Source organism: Callithrix jacchus, chromosome X (genome assembly GCF_049354715.1).
Source record: "Callithrix jacchus isolate 240 chromosome X, calJac240_pri, whole genome shotgun sequence".
In the NCBI taxonomy this organism is placed as follows: domain Eukaryota; kingdom Metazoa; phylum Chordata; class Mammalia; order Primates; family Cebidae; genus Callithrix; species Callithrix jacchus.
The window spans coordinates 53,873,459-53,891,871 of NC_133524.1; the positions used below are offsets into that span (position 1 = coordinate 53,873,459).

Here is an 18,413-nt window from a genome sequence, read left to right on the forward strand (position 1 = left end):
TGCCGGGAAAAGGAGGACAGGCTTGGTCTGGGATGTCTTCACGGAGGATGAGCTTTCCTGACAGGGAAAACACAACCGGTTCCCAGACTCTCCTTTCGACAACTTTGGCAAACACTGGGGGAGATGTCATATAAGAGTTTTATCCAACAGACAGTAAAGCAGCCTAGAGAAATGAACGAGGGCTTTGTAGCAATACAGACTCACGAGCAAACTTTTCCTGAGCCTTAGTCTCTGCACTTATAAAATGGAGAGGATAACTACACTTCCTTGCCAAGTTGTTGGAGATTAAATGACATGATGTATTTTGCACAGTGCCTGGCACAAGGCAGGCCTTTGATAGATGGCAGCAATGCTTATTATTGAAAGAACACTAAATTCTAGGTCCAGCTCCATCACTTTCTAATCATACGACAAAATGAATAAAATGTGATGAATCCCAGCGTCTTCATCTGTAAAACAGGAATCATATAGCCCAGTTGTTTTGATAAATAAGACAATATAAAAACAGTAAAGAGTAAAGAAAAACCCCACAAATATACTGGACAATCCTCCAGAAACAATACCGGGCTCAACACTGAAAACAACAGCAAAAAGACACGTTAGCCTGCTTAATGTTCAACTTTTCCACCCAGGCTCTTGCTGCCACCCTTCTTCCATCCCCAGGAGTTGGGTTCAAAACCCTCACCTTGGCCAACTGAATGAGTGTGTCCAAAACGTGTCTGCATACAACAGGAGCAGCCTGGGGGTGGATGTGGACGGTGGAGCCACCACTTGCATGCTTCTCGGTATGTTTACGTCCCCCTGAACGCTGGATCTGGAATATATTAGTCCTGCAGCCTAGGGCTGCATCCATGGATACTGAGAGCCAGGAAAGCTGGTTGGAGCTCTTCGACTCCATCTTGTGTAGCAGGTCCAGGGGACGGTTCTCATGGCTACTTGACCCACAGCTCTTGCTCGACTTTTTGCCCTTTTCCTCACTTGTAGTGAGTTTGGGTGTTTCAATGCATAGCTCACTCTCACTGCTGCGCTGTAAGATGGAGAGCAGGCTGCGGATGACCCAGTGGCGGGTCTGGGCATGGTAGCAAAGATTTCTCAGTACTCGGTGTAGACGGCTAGTATTGAGCTTTGGCTCATCCACAAAAAGTAGGACCAGGAGACAAGAAAGGGCTTCGTGGTCCAGAAGGAGCCGTCCTCGGAGGCGGAGGAGAGTATCTACATTACTGCCAGAAGGCCTGGAAACAGAACATGGTTTTTGGGTAACACTTCAGTGGGTAGATCTTTGGGATGAGGCATAAAAATGGGGGAGGAGAATGAGCTGAGTATCTCCAAGGAGGCTTGTAAAGGAGGGTGCCCAGTCCAAGGGCTCTTCATAGTAACAGTTGCCCTCTTGAGTGTCTACTATGTACCAGGCACTTTACAATGAATGGAATATCCTTTCAGGGCTGCTGTACAGCTTAAGAGAATCACTCCCCCCCCCCCTCACTTTTTTTTTGAGATGCAGTCTTGTTCTGTTGCCCAGGCTGGAGTGCAGTGGCACAATCTTGGCTCCCTGCAACCTCTACCCACTCCAGGGATCATGCAATTGTTGTGCTTCAGCCTCCCAAGTAGCTGGGATTACAAGTGCACACCACCACACCTGGCTAATTTTTGTATTTTTGGTAGAGATGGGGTTTCATGATGTTGCCTAGGTTGGTCTTGGCCTTAAGTGATCCACCTGCCTCGGCCTCCCAAAGTGCTGCGATTATTACAGTCATGAGCCACCATGCCTGGCCAAGAACCACCCATTTTTGAGATGATGAACAAGAGGCTCAAACACCTTAAGTGACTTGCCCTACATCACACGACAACTGAGAAGACAGCAGAGATTCCAGCCCAGGTCTGTATCATCCATAGATTGGTAAAATCTGACTACACCTAAGTCTAGGAGACAATGCTGGTTTCTGCCTTCTCTGGACTACCAGGGGTGTGTGCCAGCCTTATAGGAACCAATCACTCTCTTCACATTTTGGCATGTTGGGCCCACTCTGTTTTAGCCTGGCTAACTAACTCCTCTATACTTCCCTAGCCTAGGTGTTACAAAGTGAAGGCAGGTGGTTAGTTGTTTTACTATTTGCATGGGAGACAACTGGCGTTCCTTCTTGTTAAAACCATATTTAACAACTCGTGCTGCCAGCCTGCTTTTGTGATTGTGGTCTTCAATAGCATGACTAACCAAAAGGTATAGTTTTCTGAATGGGGAATCCAAAGATCTGGCTCTCTTACTTATTCAAGGAAATGGCTTAGTGAGACTATCCATCCTGCCTCTCAGGATTTCAGCTTCTCCACCTTTAAACCAAGGGAGCTGGACTAGTAGACTTGAATGGTGAGATGGTAAGGTAAAAATAGACAAAGGTACCTGTTATGGCTGCTGCTACCCCCCATCTGGAACGTGCCACCTCTCTGCACAGCAAGGCGAGTATATTGGACCCCACGGTTGCCACTCAGGCGACTGGTAAAAGCTGGAAGGAAAGAGAGAAAAAAACCTGAGATTGTGGAGGGGGTGTAAACTGAATATAGGCAATACAAAGATAAGAAAATACAGCCTCATTTGGCTAAAGCTTTCCAGAGCCCTCCCACTTGCCTCCCTCTGTACCCGGGCTTCGGAGAATAGCAGAGAGAGCAGAGGTGCTACTGTGCCCAAACAGACGCTCATGCATGAGCTGTCGCTGCCGGGCTTCCTGCTCTCGTCTCAGGGCTTGAGCCTCGGCTGCAATGTCAGGTGGCATCACAGCTAACACACTGTCCTCCATGTCCTCTAGGACACTACGGCGCAGGTCTGAGGGCAGAGTCTGGATGAACGTCACAGGGTCCATAGGGGTGTCTGAGCTGGCATTTTGTGCCAGTTCTCGTCGCTGCTGCTCAGCTCTCTGCTGTGCCAGCACCTATGGAGCAGAAAAAGTTAATGAGGGCATTTCTCCTGCCAGGCAGCCTGGCCCCACCACCTTCCCGCTCACATACTTCCTCCTGAATGGCTGGAGGCAGGGCAGCGAGAAACTCAGGGCTCACTTCAGTCACACCAGGATTCCCTACCACTGCAGGAGCTGAGCTATTTGTGGAGGGGGCAGTCCGGGTTGGTGGACGAATGCCTAGCTGGTTCTGTAGAACTTCCCGACGGATGTCATCAGGCAGGGCAGCCAGAAAAGAGGGGTCCACGCCTTCAGGGAGACTGATACCTGTGGGAAGATGTAACATATAAAAGGATTCATGCCTTATTAATTTTTTTGAGACAGGGTCTTGCTCTGTTGCCCAGGCTGGAGTGTAGTGGTGCATCCCTTGGCTCACTGCAGCATTGAGCTCCTGCCTCAGCCTCTTGTGTAGCTGGGACTACAGGCATGCACCAAAATGCCTGGCTAATTTATATATGTATTTTTGTAGAGACAGGGTCTCCCTATGTTGCCCAGGCTGGTCTTAAATTCTTGGCTCTGAGTGATCCTCCGGCCTCAGCTTCCCAAAGTGTCAGGATTATAGGCATGAGCCACTGGGCCCAGCCTCTCACACCTCTATTGGTGCCTAATATGTACTTGGAGAAAAGAAACCTATGTCCCTGCTTGAGGGAAACCAGTGTGTTTCCCACTGCTTGCAAAAGACATGGGACACAGAGAAGGCCCACCCCACCTTCCCTGGGCTCAGAATAGCTCTTGTTATGTGCTAGACTGCATGCACTGTTACTTACCCTTTATAAATAACCTACCACGCAGATATCATCAACCCCTCGGTATCATTCATGATCACAGAAATTAAATAATGACCCTAGGTTGTAAAAGGTAGAAGTGGCAGAGTGGGGGAATTTGAGTGAGCCAAGATCAGTCTGACTCCTAAGTCTGGACCCATTTCATTATGCCATACCAGCACCCCCCTTATTGCCAGTCCTCCCACATACATGCCCTCCATCTGAATGGAACTGTTTGGCTGGTGGGCATTTCCATGCCAAGGGTTACTAGAAGCCAAAACAATCCCAGGATGACCTGAGCATACATGGAGCTCACCTGCAAGGGGATCTTCTTCTTCACTGCTTGTTGAAGGCAATGGCTCTTCTAGGATTCCTCGGGAATCTGCTCCAGAAATGGCCACAGCAGAATCTCTGGTGGAAGAGCTCTCAGAGGATGCAGGGGGAGAGCTGAGGGAAATCATGCTCAGGTTGTTGTCTGTATTATGTCTTCTCATTTATAAAACACTGCTATCTCTTTCTCACAGAAACCAGGTTTATCTCCCCAGCATAACAAGCATCTCCATTAGTTGACAAGTATGAAATATGGCTTGAAAGACCCTCCAATATATGCTACCCTTCTTTTGCCCACACATGCTTACCTGTCCTCAGGTGGCTGGGCAGATTCCCCTGACCCATCACTCCTGCCCTGTACTTCTGCCACAGCTGGTGGGGCATCCCCAGGAGTGGAGCTGCCTGCTCTGGGCTGCTCAGAACTGCCAGCTGCTGAGGTGTCACCCACAGCCTCCTCTAGGGTACAGGAAGCCAGGCTACTGGTATCCATAGGAGAGCCTTCTAGTTGACTGCTGACAGCTGTCAGTGCATCAGAATCCTCAGCTCTTTCTGGGGAAAGAGAGGCTAGGAGGAAGTCATAGGGAGAGGTTAGGTTTCTATCTGGAATTGGGGCAAAATAACAGACAAAGTCTTTGATAGGTTGCTTCCTTAAGGGCATCCCAGCTCAGATTTCTCACTTCTCCCTTGCTGTTCCCCTCTCAATCTCACCTGCTTTTTAAGGTTCAGCTCAAGCCCTTTCTATCAATTGTTGAACATTTACTGTGTTCCAGGCATGCTTGTGAAGCATATCCCTTAGGCAACCCAGGTAAGGGATCATTTAACTTTGATTTCAGGTGCATACCCTGTGGTTATCTAAATAAACAAGGTTTCGGCCCAGTGCAGTAGCTCATGCCTGTGATCCCAGCACTTTGAGAGGCCGAGGTGGGTGGATCACCTGAGGTCAGGAGTTCCAGACAAGCCTGGCCAACATGGCAAAACCTCATCTCTACTAAAAATACAAAAATCGGGCCGGGTGCAGTGGCTCATGCCTGTAATCCCAGCACTTTGGGAGGCTGAGGCGGGTGGATCACAAGGTCAAGAGATCGAAACCATCCTGGTCAACATGGTGAAACCCCGTCTCTACTAAAAATACAAAAAATTAGCTGGGCATAGTGGCGCGTGCCTGTAATCCCAGCTACCCAGGAGGCTGAGGCAGGAGAATTGCCTGAACCCAGGAGGCGGAGGTTGCGGTGAGCCGAGATCGTGCCATTGCACTCCAGCCTGGGTAAACAAGAGCGAAACTCCGTCTCAAAAAAAAAAAAAAAAAACCAAAAATCAACTGGGTATGGTGGTGTGTGCCTGTAGTCCCAGTTACTTGGGAGGCTGAGGCAGAATTGCTTGAACCTGGGAGGCAGAGGTGCAGAGGTTGCGTGAGCCAAGACCACGCCACTGCACTCCAGCCTGGATGACAGAGCAAGACTCTTTCTAAAAAATAACAATAATAAAATAAATAAACAAGGTACCTTGAAAGAAAAAAATGAAACTTAAGGTCTCACAAGGAAGATGGTAAAGAGCAAGGATGGCAAGCAGGTGTCTATTTACCCTGTTGAAATACTGCTGAGAAGACTTTTGAGGCTCCATTTCAAACCAGTGAGAAATAGTGCCATGAGATCAACAGTGTCTACCAGGAGAATGGGAGAGCTTTAAGTGTGGGGAAACATGCTTGCCATCCTGGAAACTGTGGAAGGAGAATACGCTTTAAAGTCAGACAGATCCGGATTTTAATCCCAGTTCAACTACTTACAGAGTGACTTGGGCTAATTATTTCACTTCTTTTTTTTTTTTTTTTTTTAAAAAACAAAACAAAACAAAAAAACAGGGTTTCACCATGTTGGCCAGGCTGGTCTTAAACTCCTAACCTCAGGCAATCCACCCGCCTTGGCCTCCCAAAGTGCTGAGATTATAGGCGTAAGCTACCACGCCCGGCCTTAATTATTTCACTTCTGAGTTTCAGTCTACTTATGTAAATAACACTATTGATTTTGGAGAGCATTTTTATTTTTATAAATAGAGATGGGGGAGCCTGGCGTGATAGCCCAGGAACAGATTAAGTGCCTGAATAAAAAGTTGGTATCATCACCAATATCGTTAGACATTCAACTATCACCAGTTTAGGACCTCAACTTCACCTAAGAAAGCAAATGTGCAAAATGAGATACTATTTGAGAACTTGAGCTCCTACTATTTCTCTCAAGCAAGAAAGCAAAGAGAAGCTACAAAGACATACTTTCTTCCCTCTTGTTCTATCCTCCCCAAACGTTGAAATTTTACTCACTTATAGTGGGAGCTGGGGATAACTCCATTTGAGTTGTTTCTGCTTCCCCACTTGGCCTTGTGGGACCCAATTCCTCTGGCTCTACAGGCATCAATAGCTGTGTAGAGCTGCCCCCTTCTCCAGCTGGGGACTGTAGCTCCCGAGGAACCTCTCCCAAAGCTGGTGGGGTTGGGAGTGTTGGTTGCTGTTGTGAGGACTGCAGAGTGCCAAGGGTGTCCTTGGACTCAGATGTAGCTGCATCAGTTGAAGATGGGGTTGTTGGGTAGCTGTCAGGCATAGGCGTCCCATCTTTCTCGGAAAGAACAATAACAGTGGTTAAGGGGCACCAGCCAATGATGAGGGGAGCCACCCCAATCAGCTAATGTGGCCTGACAAGTTTCCCACCCCCACAACAAATTGCTCCAAGGAATATCTCTGGTCTGGTATACCAAGGATGAAGGCTAAGGCACAGTTCTATCTCTGTCCCAAGAATGCAAAAACTGGAGATCTGACTCTGTGGATCCTAAGAATAAAATCCTTTCTGTGCCCCCCAGGTGGAAGGGGGAAGATTTCAGGTCATATAGGGTGAGGCCAAATGTCTCTGTAGGTACACAGAAAATCTACCTATGAAAAGCCTATTGATCCTCCCACTTCATCTACTTGGAGCAAGAAATGGTCAGAATTTCGTTAAAAACTTTTTGTTTGGAGACAGGGTCTCACTGTTGCCCAGGTTGGAGTGTGGTGGCACAATCATGGCTCACTGCGGCCTTGACCTCCTGGGCTCAGGCAATCCTCCCACCTCAGCCTCCTATGTAGCTAAGACTATAGGCATGTGCACCACATCTGGCTAATTTTTGTATTTTTAGTAGAGACAGGGTTTCGCCATGTTGCTAAGGCTGGTCTCGAACTCCTGAGCTCAGGTAATTCACCTGCCTTGGCCTCCCAAAGTGCTGGGATTACAGGCATAAGCCACTGTGTCCAGTCTTTCAAAATCTTTTATTTTTTTGAGAGACAGAGTCTTGCTCTGTTGCCCAGGTTAAAGTGCAGTGGCACATTCTTGGCTCACTGAAGCCTCTGCCTCCTGGGTTCAAGCAATTCTCCTGCCTCAGCCTCCTGAGTAGCTGGGACTACAGGCACATGTCATCACGTCTAGCTAATTTTTGTATTTTGAGTAGAGACAGGGTTTTGCCGTGTTAGCCAAGCTGGTCTTGAACTCCTGACCTCAGGTGATCCGCCCGCCTCAGCCTCCCAAAGTGCTGGGATTACATGTGTGAGCCACTGCACCCGGCCCAAAACTCTTAAAGTATGCTTTCCATTCCCGTGTGCACATTCCTGTTCTATTGCTAAATGCAGTCATTACACAGTTGAAGAATAGAAAAATGTTTGAGTTCATGCCCAAAGGTAAAATAATCAATTACATGCTCCAATCAATGAAAGACAAGTCACTTTATAATGACAGCTGCCTCACCCTAAACACTATCTGTCCCCTTCCACCTCTGTTTTCTTCCAGTCCTAATTATCCAAGGAACATCTACAACTTTGTCTGATGAAGAAACACTAAGACTAAGCGTGAATATGCCACACACCAGGGAAAGTAGTAAGTTGTATAGTTATCTTCTAATTGGGGCCTAATATCCCTACCCCACAACAATACAACTTACTACCTCACCCTGGCATGAGCAGAATCCTTTACTAAGGGCAGGAGGCAAAAGGCCATTTTACCTGGTGACAGACCCTTTTAAAGACCTTTTGCTAGATTAAGGGCACCAAGGCATCTACCCTCCTTCACTGCTTTAAAAAATACTGTGCAGGCTTTGGTACACTCATTTTCCAACTCAAGTGCCAAAGGAGACAGGTGTGTGGAAGCAGAAAAATGTTCTGAGGAAATATGGGTGGAGGAGACATATTGTATCACACGGACCAGTTGTTACAATCACAAAATGGCTACTGACCATTGTTTAGAAGATCAGAGGGAATAGGAAGCATGCGGCAGTCATAGCACTTAGCCCACAGAGCTACCTTCCCGAACAGCACACTATCCAAGACAATGTTCCTAGACTTTTAGATTCCACGGACCATTAAAATTTAATCAAAAAAAGAACAAAAAGTAGAGACTAACGTAGGGGTTACCAACTTTTAGTTTAGCCACGCAAGAAAAAAACATCCAAAATAACATTGTCTAATAAAATTATTTTGATACCATAGAATTAGGAAGACTATAATCTCTAAATATAAAAACAGCCTTTTAAATGGAATAAATTCAGCTTTATGAAAAATGCATTGAAACTCCTTGATTTTATTCATTTCCATGGAGGACTGGCATTTGAGAACCACTGTCATCAATTATTCTCATGAAATGCCACACCATGGTGGTCATCAAAGGACCAACCACTTCAAAGATGTACATGAACATGCCATTTCAGAAGACAGAGTTGCAGTCAGGAAATGAACAAGACACTTGACCTCATTACCCATGCCAGAATGAAGTAGATCATAACCAGAACAAGAACCTGCAAAGAGCCAGTCGGAGAAGACGTGTATCACCGTGGGAAAGACAGTAGACTGTATAGTTATCTCCAAGATGGGGTATGACCCTAAAACTATACAATCTACTACCTCATCCCACAGAGCACCAGTGTCCATCTTCAGCCTATGTGGTCTGACTACTCGAATGATCAGGAAAAAAAGCAATCAATTGGTTAGTAAGAAAGGAGAAAGGGAAGGAGAGTTACCTGAGAGATTCTGTTCAGTCGAGTCGTTTGTCTTAGATGCAGCACACTGCAAAGAGAAGGGATAAATCAATGTGGGACTTTGCAAGCACCTAAGATAGAGGTCAACTGTAATAGTCACCATCTTCCACCTAAACTATCTAGGAGTTCAGTGATTTAATAAAGAATGCTTTGGCCATGTGACCAAAGGAAGATAATCATTTCACTGTGCAAATGTATGTCCAATTTCTCTATATATACTCAGGTTCAAGAATGGCTTGGGGGTGAGGGAGAAACTGCAGGGGTGGGGGAAATAAACCTGGAAGGAAAGGATAATAAAACCCCCCTTAGGGCTGAGCACGATCATGATCATTCTAGCAATAATTTCTTGGTTTCATCTACATATTATTCCCTTCCTTGGGCTTATTTTTTATTTTGTCCACTCTAGCCTTTTCAGTCATATGCTAGGTTCACTTATTTTCCATCCTTTATCATATGTTGGAAACAATGTTACTGTTTATTAGGCAAAAAGTTCTATATAAAAATATTCATTAGATTGAGCTTGTTATTTTAACTGAACCCTAATGATTCCATACCCTAATGATTCCATAACTGCTGAGTAGGGTATACTAAAGTTTTTCACTCTGGTTTTATTATTTGTCTGTATTTATATCAGCTTCCCCCACTTATATATCAAGTGATACAGTGTTACGTATAAATTCTATCAGCTTTTACTCCGATTTTAAAAGACTGCTGCCTGAGGTCCCAGAAGTTTCTGGAAAAAAGTAGGTCGCTTCCTTCTAAACCAAAACCATATTAGTGATTTTATACGTGAGCCCTAGAAAATGACATGTGGTGATGGGGTTCAGAGTACAAACATTTTCTCTGATCTGACGCCTAGGCTGATCGTACTCAAATGATCGAAAGGGGTCATCTCAGTAAGCTTCCCCATACTGGCAGTCCACTGACAGAAATGGAAATGAGTGACCAAAAGCATAGGTCTTGATGCTAACCAAGAGCATCAGACAAGGTTACTCTCCCTGTCCCATGCTGTCCTTGGTGGCAGAAGACTATGCACTGTGACTGTTAAGTGAGAAGCCATTCCGGTTCTGGCTCCACAGTTTTCCCCAGTGAGACACTGGAGGTATCTCCTCTCTAGGTTTGAATTCTTTCCCCTACAAATCAGTTGAACATATGGTGAATCTGAAATGAAAAACTTCCTAAGTTCAACATGAACGTCCTAGGATTCTTGGTGCCATGTGCATACCAAAACGACATTACGGCAGACAGTCAAAGATGAATCCTGCCAGCCCTTGGGAATCACCTGTGCACTCTGATCCCTGTTCTCCTTATCTTCTTTGCCTTTATCAGTTATCTTTGTTTCTTCCTCAGCCAGTTGTTTCCTGCGCTTCTCTCGCCTTTCTTCCAGCTCCTCATCCCTCAGGAATTCCAGGTGATTGACAATGGGCACTTTAACCACTGTTTCAAAGAGGTAAAAATCAAAGGCTGCTCTGGTGGGGTCAGGGAGGAAGCCAAGAGGCAGAGCTTGTAGCCATGGAGAGGCTGGAAACAACCCTCCACATGCTTGTCCTAGCCCTGGAAGGCTCAATACTGCCTTGATAACCAAGCTGTCACGCACCTGAAACACAGTCATGCATGCTCTCAGCATCAAGAACTTTGCATTCTTCTGTCCAGCGGGTCAGGGCTGTAGGGATGCTGGACAAGGTTCCTGTTGGAACAAAGGGGAATGAGATTCTTGGCCTTGTCAAGCATTATCTGATCCACCAATCCACAAATTTCAGTATTTCCCTAACAGGACCCAAGGTCTGCCACAATGTTTAGGACATAACAAGTACCTAGAGACTATAAAGCTCTTGTCTCTGACCATGGCTAAGGTCACTGAGTGGTTCTGGCTCCTACAAGATGGGGGTTTTCTCTAGGGAAGACACTGTCCTGCTTTTCCTCAGCAGGGAAAAGGTAGAATCTGACAAATTCTACCCTCCCTTTCACCACACAAACTTGCCTGCTTGGCTGGTAGCAGTGCTCTGATCATGGAAAAAGTCATCCAGCAGCTCATCATCAGAACGGGCGATGATGTGGACGTCATCATTGCCTACCAGGAGGCGCGCTCGACCCCGGCTTTGTAGTGGAAGGCTGCTGCTCAGCTGAAGGATGTCAGCAGCAGCTGAGGGACCAAGCAACCTGTAGGGTAATGGTGGGTACCACGATCACCGTTAAGTCCAGAGGTGCCCTGAAACCTGTTACTGTGAGATCCTCTTCATGTACCCTCTGCAAACAAGTTACTTTTCTGAATCCCACCCTGGTTTTTACTTAAGTTGTATATTATGCCACAGTTCCTGGCACCAAGTGGGTGTCAATAAGCTTCTACGTGCCAGGCACTGTGTCAGGTTACACTGCCTCCACTATACCCTCTCTATTGTCTGTACACCAACCATTACAACACTTAGATATCTTTCTTTTACTTCTTAAGTTTGTTTTTCTCACTAAACTCTAAGCTGGAAGGCAGGGATCTTGTCCCGTCTATATTTAAAGTGTTAAGTGCTTGGCATGAGAAACTTAATAACTGCTAAACACATGTGCAGAACTATTGACATAATTTGGTATTCCCCAAAAGGCTGTACATGTAATCCACAAAGAAATGGGACAGATGCCTTATTTGTGCGTGTGACAAGAACATTAAGTGATGGACTATTTCCCCCAAGGTTAAGACAACACTGAAGCATAGTAAAAATTCTTATGAGAGCTCCGATGAATCCAACAGATCTCTGTAACTCACCTCTGGAGTATAAGAGGAGGGTTGGGCTGGCGATTCCCAGGGTAGTGAACATGAATGGTGTGTCCAGTATTGGCTGTCAGCTGCCTTAGGGTCCTCTGACTGCGCCCAATGCCCTGGGTGAGACGAGTTGTTGAAGAGCCACTGCCCAGTGTCAGAGAACCGTGGTCGGCATGGCGCACCATCAGTGGATGGGTGGTAGGGATATTTCCTGGGGATGGGGGGATGTCTGCTGCAAGGACAATATACAAAAGGGTCAGTGAGAAAAAGAAATTTCTTCCATCTTTGTTCAAGCAGAACCATGTCTCCTGGGCCTTACTTCCTCACACGGAAACCTGAGCTTTGTCCTTTCTCCCTCATTCCCACACCTTATCTACAATCACTGACACTACCATAGCTTATGCCATCATCCCTCACCTAGATACTGCAACAGCCTCCTAACTGATAGTAACTTCTCCCAATCCATTTTTCACACTACAGTCACAGTGATGCTTCTAGGCCCCTCAGATACATGCTGCTCCCTTCACCTTGAAGACTCCTCTCCCACTTCTTTACCCACTCTTCTGTTCTTGGCCTAACATGTCGCTTTCTCTGTGAAGCCTGACTTCTACAGATTGGGTTAGGGAACTCTTTACCTCTGTGCTTTCTTACCATCTGCAATGTAATGCCTGCTTAGTTATAATTCCTAATAGACCCCTTCTATGAGGGATGAGGACTATTTTCTTCTTTACTGCTGTATCCCTAGTACCTAGGATACAGTAGGAACTCCTCAAATATTGTTCAATTTGCTGAATGGACAGAGGCTTAACTCTAAGGAAAACTGATGAAAATCACAAAAATGCAGAGAATCATAGACGTTATCTTAAAAGTTATTTAATGCAACCCATTTTTTTTTCTCAAACTTTTCATTTACAGGTGACAAACTGAGGCTCAAAGAGGTAAGAGATTAATTGGCCAAGATAACAGACCAGAACAGTTCAGTGTTTTCTGCTACATCATGCTTGTGATTTAAGGTCAAGACCTGCCCTATCAAGACAGCTTGATTCTAGGAACTCGATTCTAACTTGACGCTAAAAGGGAACTTTGACGCTGATGGGGGAGGAGGGAAGAGATTCACTCGTTCTCCCAAAAAGATGCACCCTTGATGAATAGAGTGAATATGTTCAAATCTGCTCCCTAATGCCAAGCTCAAAGGTGATCATTCAAACCCTCAAGATCTCGTGTTATGGACATAAGGATTATTGATCGCCCTGCCATTGTGGTGTGCACATGGGTGCCTGATGCAGTCAGCCTTGGTCTCATTTTTTTAAATCAAGCAAATCATCAAGTTGTCCAGGCTCTAAAATGGCTGCCTATTTACTGAGGTGAAGGAAACAAAAGCAGCCTCTCACTATTCCGTCTCCTAAGTATACAATAATGAGAGAGATGGATTCAAACATCTCTTGCCCCAGGAAGTCAGCATAGGAAAAGAAGTGCTGTCTTTATCAGATCAGTTTGGTCCACTGCTTGGCTTACCCCAGAAAAGGGTAATAAGAATCAAGAGAGAAAACCCAGCTGAGCCCCTGTATCTTACTAGCACTGGAGAACATGTTGTCAAACTCAATGATGAGATCATCCTCCCGGTCAAAGCGCTCAAATCGGACCAAGGGAGAAGCGTTCATATCAGGATAATCCTCATCCAATTCCATCTCAGAGCCATCGTCGTCATCGTCTTCATCTCCCTCTTCACCTTCATCATCCTCCTTAAGGGAAAATAGGAGATGGAGAATTGCTGGAGGTAAGGGTTTTCTGAAGCCTGGTGCCATGGCCACATGTGCACATGAGGGAGGGAGACGCTGAGGCTAGTAACCCAGACTGCTGGTTTTCTGCAGCTCTTTGTTTCCCATGGAAGAGGTCATCTGAACCAACCCAAACACAGTCCCCCCTCACCTGATCATCTTCCTCATCTTCCTCCTCCTCCTCCTCTTCATCCTGACTATCATCCTCATCCTCGTTACTGCCACTGCTGTCCTCTTCCTGAGTGTGCTCCTCCTCATCCTCAGGGTCCAGGATATTCATGGAATCTAAAACAAAGGGAGCACATTGGAGGACTAAACTGAATAGCTAGAAAACAAGCTACTGTGCAGGCCAGCAGACTAAGTGGGAAGGCGATGGGATATCTGACTCTACGAGAGGAAGAACCAGATCTGGGGTGATGTACAGACTTAGTGAGCCAGCCCAGATTTCCTGAGAGTGCCAATCAATGCATCAACACACTGAGCAGGGTGGCTGAATATGGAGGCTGGCTAGAGGGTGGTGCTTGAGGAGCCATGGTCTAGGACCTGGCCAAGTCTGCTGGTGCCCCCTTGCATTTCCAGTCCTATTTTGCTACTGACTATATCCTGTTGGCAAGAGGGAATCTGGAGCGATGATAGCAGGTGGGTGAGAAGAAAGCGAACCAAGTAAGAAGTGACAAACTTTGGGCAAGCAGTAGTAATATGTTATTTGAAAAACTGGCTGAGGATAAAGTGGATGGTGTATGTCAGCGCATGCAGACAGATGCTTCCTTATTCTGCACATGTGAGCAGCTGCCTCTATACACTAGTATAGTGTCTGTCAGACGTGCAGGGCAAGAAGGGAGGCCTTTCTGGCCTCGGCACTCTCACCTTCTCGGTTGGCCTGCAAGGTGGAAGCTTGGCTGAGGTTGGAAGGAGCTTCATCCATCAGCACGTCCTCTTGTGATTCATCCTCTCCACTTCTGCTCACTGAAGGTTACAGAGCAGAGCCTTCACTGAACAACAGAGGACTTCCCTTTGCAGACTGGGTGTGTCTAAAGTAGCTATGTATACCTAGCAGATATCCACTTTTTTTTTTTTTTGATGAGGGAGAAGACCTGGATTGTCTGCTGTCAGCTAGCTAGGTGAGCTTGGCCAGTCACTTTACCTGTCTGAGTCTCAGTTTCCTCATCTGTAAAACGGGATGATCACATCTGCCCTGCCAATCCCATTAATTGTGAACCACAGAGGATACTGGGTGTGAAAAGCTTTGTAACACTTAAGTATACATGTCTACTTCAATTTATCCTTTGGTTTCCTTGATCAACAAAGTACAAACAAGTAATACATATACCCTCAGAGCCAGGTGATATTTCCCCGATGAGATTTAGAAAGGGCCACCCTCAGGGAATGATCACTCTTTTTACACTACTGAGACTCAGAGGCAGAAAGCCCCTGGATTTCACTGAAGAACTGAAAGGACACACTTTCTCACCCTAGAGCCTGCTCTAGGCTTCCATGAATAAACACTCTTTTGATGTGCTTGCCATATCCTCTATATCGATGGCCACTCCCACCACCTCCCCCACACAGGCAACACTTCAGACTGCCACAGGCCTGTAGATGTCTTGTGAATTTCTCATCTGTAAAACTGTCAACATCAAGACAAGCGGCAATCTAGGCTGGCTATGAGCCCTTAGGCAGAGCTGAGCAAGCAGATGATGAGAAAAAGGGTCCTCCCAAGAGAGACTGAGGCAAAGGAAGAGGCTATACTCAGTTCTGGGGCTCTCACCTATAATTGTACTGTTCCCAGATCCGCCATCCCTCTCAAGCAACTCATCTATCAGGTCCTCCAGCTCATTCTCAACCTGGAGAGAAATAGAACATATATATGGATGCACACAAGTCTATCATTGTGCTAGCACTGAAACCCTAAAAAAAGCCAGCAAAGGAGCATACATTTCTAGGATAATATGTGACAGAGGATATATGAAACCACACACTCAGTGCTATTAGCACAGAAACCACCATGTGCTGCCAATCCACACTCAGACCATCTTTCAGATGGGTCCATCCCAGTTATCTGATACTAGGTTAGTCTTTATACTGTCCAGGAAGACATATAGATCTCTTTAAAGCCAGCAGCTTAGGACCCCAGGTCCAATTTCTTACCCAATGCTATGAGCTCCATAAATTACAATGCTTTCTTTAGGGTCTTTAGAAGACTGCTGTTTTAATGCCCCAGCAACAGCTGGTGCTATTGGCATAAGGTAGTGTTAAGGAGCTTCCATTAATGACCAGAGCCAAGTAAATCAAAGACCTTGGGCCCAATGGTCTCAGGCCAGCTTTCTACTTCAACATTTCACCTGTGCCTAAGTTTTCTGGTTGGGATCTATATCATTTCATAGTACATGGCATCCTGGCCCTGCTCCCACCCCTCTTTTAATACAATTCAAACACATTTACTGAGCATCTGCTAAGCATATCATCCATGCTCCTCTGCAAAGCAGCCAGCATTGAGGCAAAGATCTAAAGTACTCACCCACCCACACCACCTGGCAAGGGTTTGGTTCAGCGCCGCAACAGAAGAATGCTGGGTGATCTGCCTCCCTACCTGCATCTCTTGTGAACTGAGCACCTCAGGCTGCCCAGCAATCACCACTGAGTCGGTTTCAGCCTCCCCATCCATGATATCCCCATCTGCCACCTCTGTCTGAGTGACATCATGATCCTCCTCCTGCACTTCTGCTTCCCCAGGCTCGCCTGAAACAATCAACCAACCAGCAAAATAATCAAAGAGTGCCTATGTGCTGGGCACCACGAGGCAAGCGCAAAGACAATAAGGTCCCTTTCCTTGGGCAAGTTTACAAGTTCTCAGAGAATAAACGAATGGGTGACAAAGGAAAAGACAAGGCTACGTGTGAGGATAGCCAAACAAGGCTGCATTTTGAAGGAATTCTTTGTGGGGCAGATTCCCACACCACTATGACAGATCTCTGGAAGGCCAGCAAGTTCCCAGGGAAACAACACCAAGCCAGAACAATGGTGATACCAGGCCCATAAAGCAACTACTCCCACCCCTTCAGCTCTCCAGTCCATTGGCTCAGATTTCCTACCTGGGTCCTGCTGGTTGCTATTGGAATCTTGAGCAGCTCCTTGGGCATCCTGCTCAGACTTGTTCTTGCTAGATGCACTCTTGCTGCCAAAAAGGCTACTGGGCTGGTTCACAATCCGGGAAAGTGTTTCCAAAGGCTTCAGAGCAGCATTGACTGTGTTGGCCATGTTGGGACTGAGATAAGGGAAGATAAAGAGACTGAGCACAGAAATACTGGATATCTTCTAAGTGACACTAAGCTTCTTACAATGGAATCTACTAAAAGAAAAGGGGCATACGGTTGCACAACTAACATTCTACTTTTGTTTAGAGAAAAAAAAATCTGAATTAAATGTCTTCAAGGAACTCACCCTAAAAGCAAGAGTTAAATCAATGCCATATTTCATGGGGCTGTGGAAAGCACATGAGAAACAAATTCTTGACCGGAAGTCAGAATGTATTCTCTATGACCACATGCAAGCAAGCCACTTCTCAGACGTACTCTGGCTTTTTCTTCTTGCTCTTGTTACCTCTGCCTCCCGGGTTCAAGAGAGTCTCCTGCCTCAGCCTTCAGAGTAACTGGGATTACAGGTGCCTGCCACTACGCCAGGCTAATTTTCGTATTTTTAGTAGAGACAGGGTTTCACCACATTGGCCAGGCTGGTCTTGAACTCCTGACCTCAGGCAATCCACCAGCCTCAGCCTCCTAAAGTGCTGGGATTATGGGCGTGAGCCACCACGCCCGGCTTTTTTTTTTAAAAGACCATCAGCATTTAGTCCCCAAATCCTAAGAACTCAAACGAACATGATAAAAGAATTTTTTTTTTTTTTTTTAAAGACAGGGTCTCGCTGTGTTACCCAGGCTGGAGTGCAATGGCATGATCTCGGCTCACTGCAACCTCCACCTCCCAGGCTCAAGTGATCCTCCCACCTCAGCCTCCCAAACAGCTGGGACAACAGGTGTGAGCCACCATGCCCAGCTAATTTTTGTATTTTTTGTAGAGATGGGATTTCGCCATGTTGCTCATGCTGGTCTCGAACTTATGAGCTCAGGCAACGTGCCTGCCTCAGCCTCCCAAAGTGTTGGGATTATAGGCATGAGCCACCAGGCCTGATCTGACTTAAAACTTAATTCACAGTTTTAAGTCCTGTGAATTTGAAATATTACTCTGTAGGGCTTCCTTTCTAGAGTTCAACAAAAGTACAATAGGGCTGCAGTTGGAGTAGTAGCGTGGTTTCTAAGTGTAATAACATGTGTGAGACTAGGCACCCACTAAAACCAGAGCAATTCTGCTTTTATCTGCTTTATGTGTGCATTTACGTGTAAGTATATATATATGTCCACTAGTAGCAAGATAGCAGTCTCTGATACCTTATCACACTAAAAGTAACCAAGACATGTCAGAACAAGTGATCCCAGGAATAGGGCAAGGAAGGTACAAGGTAAGCCTAGTACATCTCATTGTGCCAAAAAACTTTCAAAAATTAATAGGGCAGATGGGCGTCATGGCTGACACTTGTAATCCCACCACTGTGGGAGGCCGAGATGGGAGGATTGCTTGAGCACAGCCTGAGTAACACAGTGAGACCCTGCCTCTATAAAGAGGAAAAACAACAAAAGAAATGGGGAGAAAAATTAATGAGATCATTATCACAGGCCCTGTTTCAGTATCAAAAAGAATAATGATACTAATGGAATTTTCATTACAAAGTGGTAATCTAACAGAAACC

General features: G+C 46.0%; 1 protein-coding gene across 32 annotated transcripts in view; it reads right to left on the reverse strand.

The window, feature by feature from the left end:
• HUWE1 (HECT, UBA and WWE domain containing E3 ubiquitin protein ligase 1) overlaps window positions 1-18,413 on the reverse strand; it is a 161,850-nt gene that overhangs the window by 17,228 nt on the left and 126,209 nt on the right. For 18 of the 32 annotated variants that reach the window (XM_078364000.1, XM_078363993.1, XM_078363997.1 and 15 more), the window contains 18 exons: window positions 16,705-16,877; window positions 16,203-16,351; window positions 15,381-15,456; window positions 14,480-14,578; window positions 13,764-13,897; window positions 13,408-13,576; window positions 11,838-12,066; window positions 11,064-11,242; window positions 10,680-10,769; window positions 10,365-10,519; window positions 9,065-9,110; window positions 6,354-6,641; window positions 4,348-4,603; window positions 4,026-4,156; window positions 2,998-3,212; window positions 2,633-2,921; window positions 2,396-2,498; window positions 686-1,232 (listed from right to left, as the gene is read on the reverse strand). In XM_078364000.1, coding sequence (XP_078220126.1) covers window positions 686-1,232; window positions 2,396-2,498; window positions 2,633-2,921; window positions 2,998-3,212; window positions 4,026-4,156; window positions 4,348-4,603; window positions 6,354-6,641; window positions 9,065-9,110; window positions 10,365-10,519; window positions 10,680-10,769; window positions 11,064-11,242; window positions 11,838-12,066; window positions 13,408-13,576; window positions 13,764-13,897; window positions 14,480-14,578; window positions 15,381-15,456; window positions 16,203-16,351; window positions 16,705-16,877 — 3,328 coding nt within the window. Of the gene's footprint in view, window positions 1-685; window positions 1,233-2,395; window positions 2,499-2,620; window positions 2,922-2,997; window positions 3,213-4,025; window positions 4,157-4,347; window positions 4,604-6,353; window positions 6,642-9,064; window positions 9,111-10,364; window positions 10,520-10,679; window positions 10,770-11,063; window positions 11,243-11,837; window positions 12,067-13,407; window positions 13,577-13,763; window positions 13,898-14,479; window positions 14,579-15,380; window positions 15,457-16,202; window positions 16,352-16,704; window positions 16,878-18,413 lie in introns of all 32 variants that reach the window. The other 14 variants (XM_078364009.1, XM_078364012.1, XM_078364007.1 and 11 more) reach the window with 3 other exon arrangements.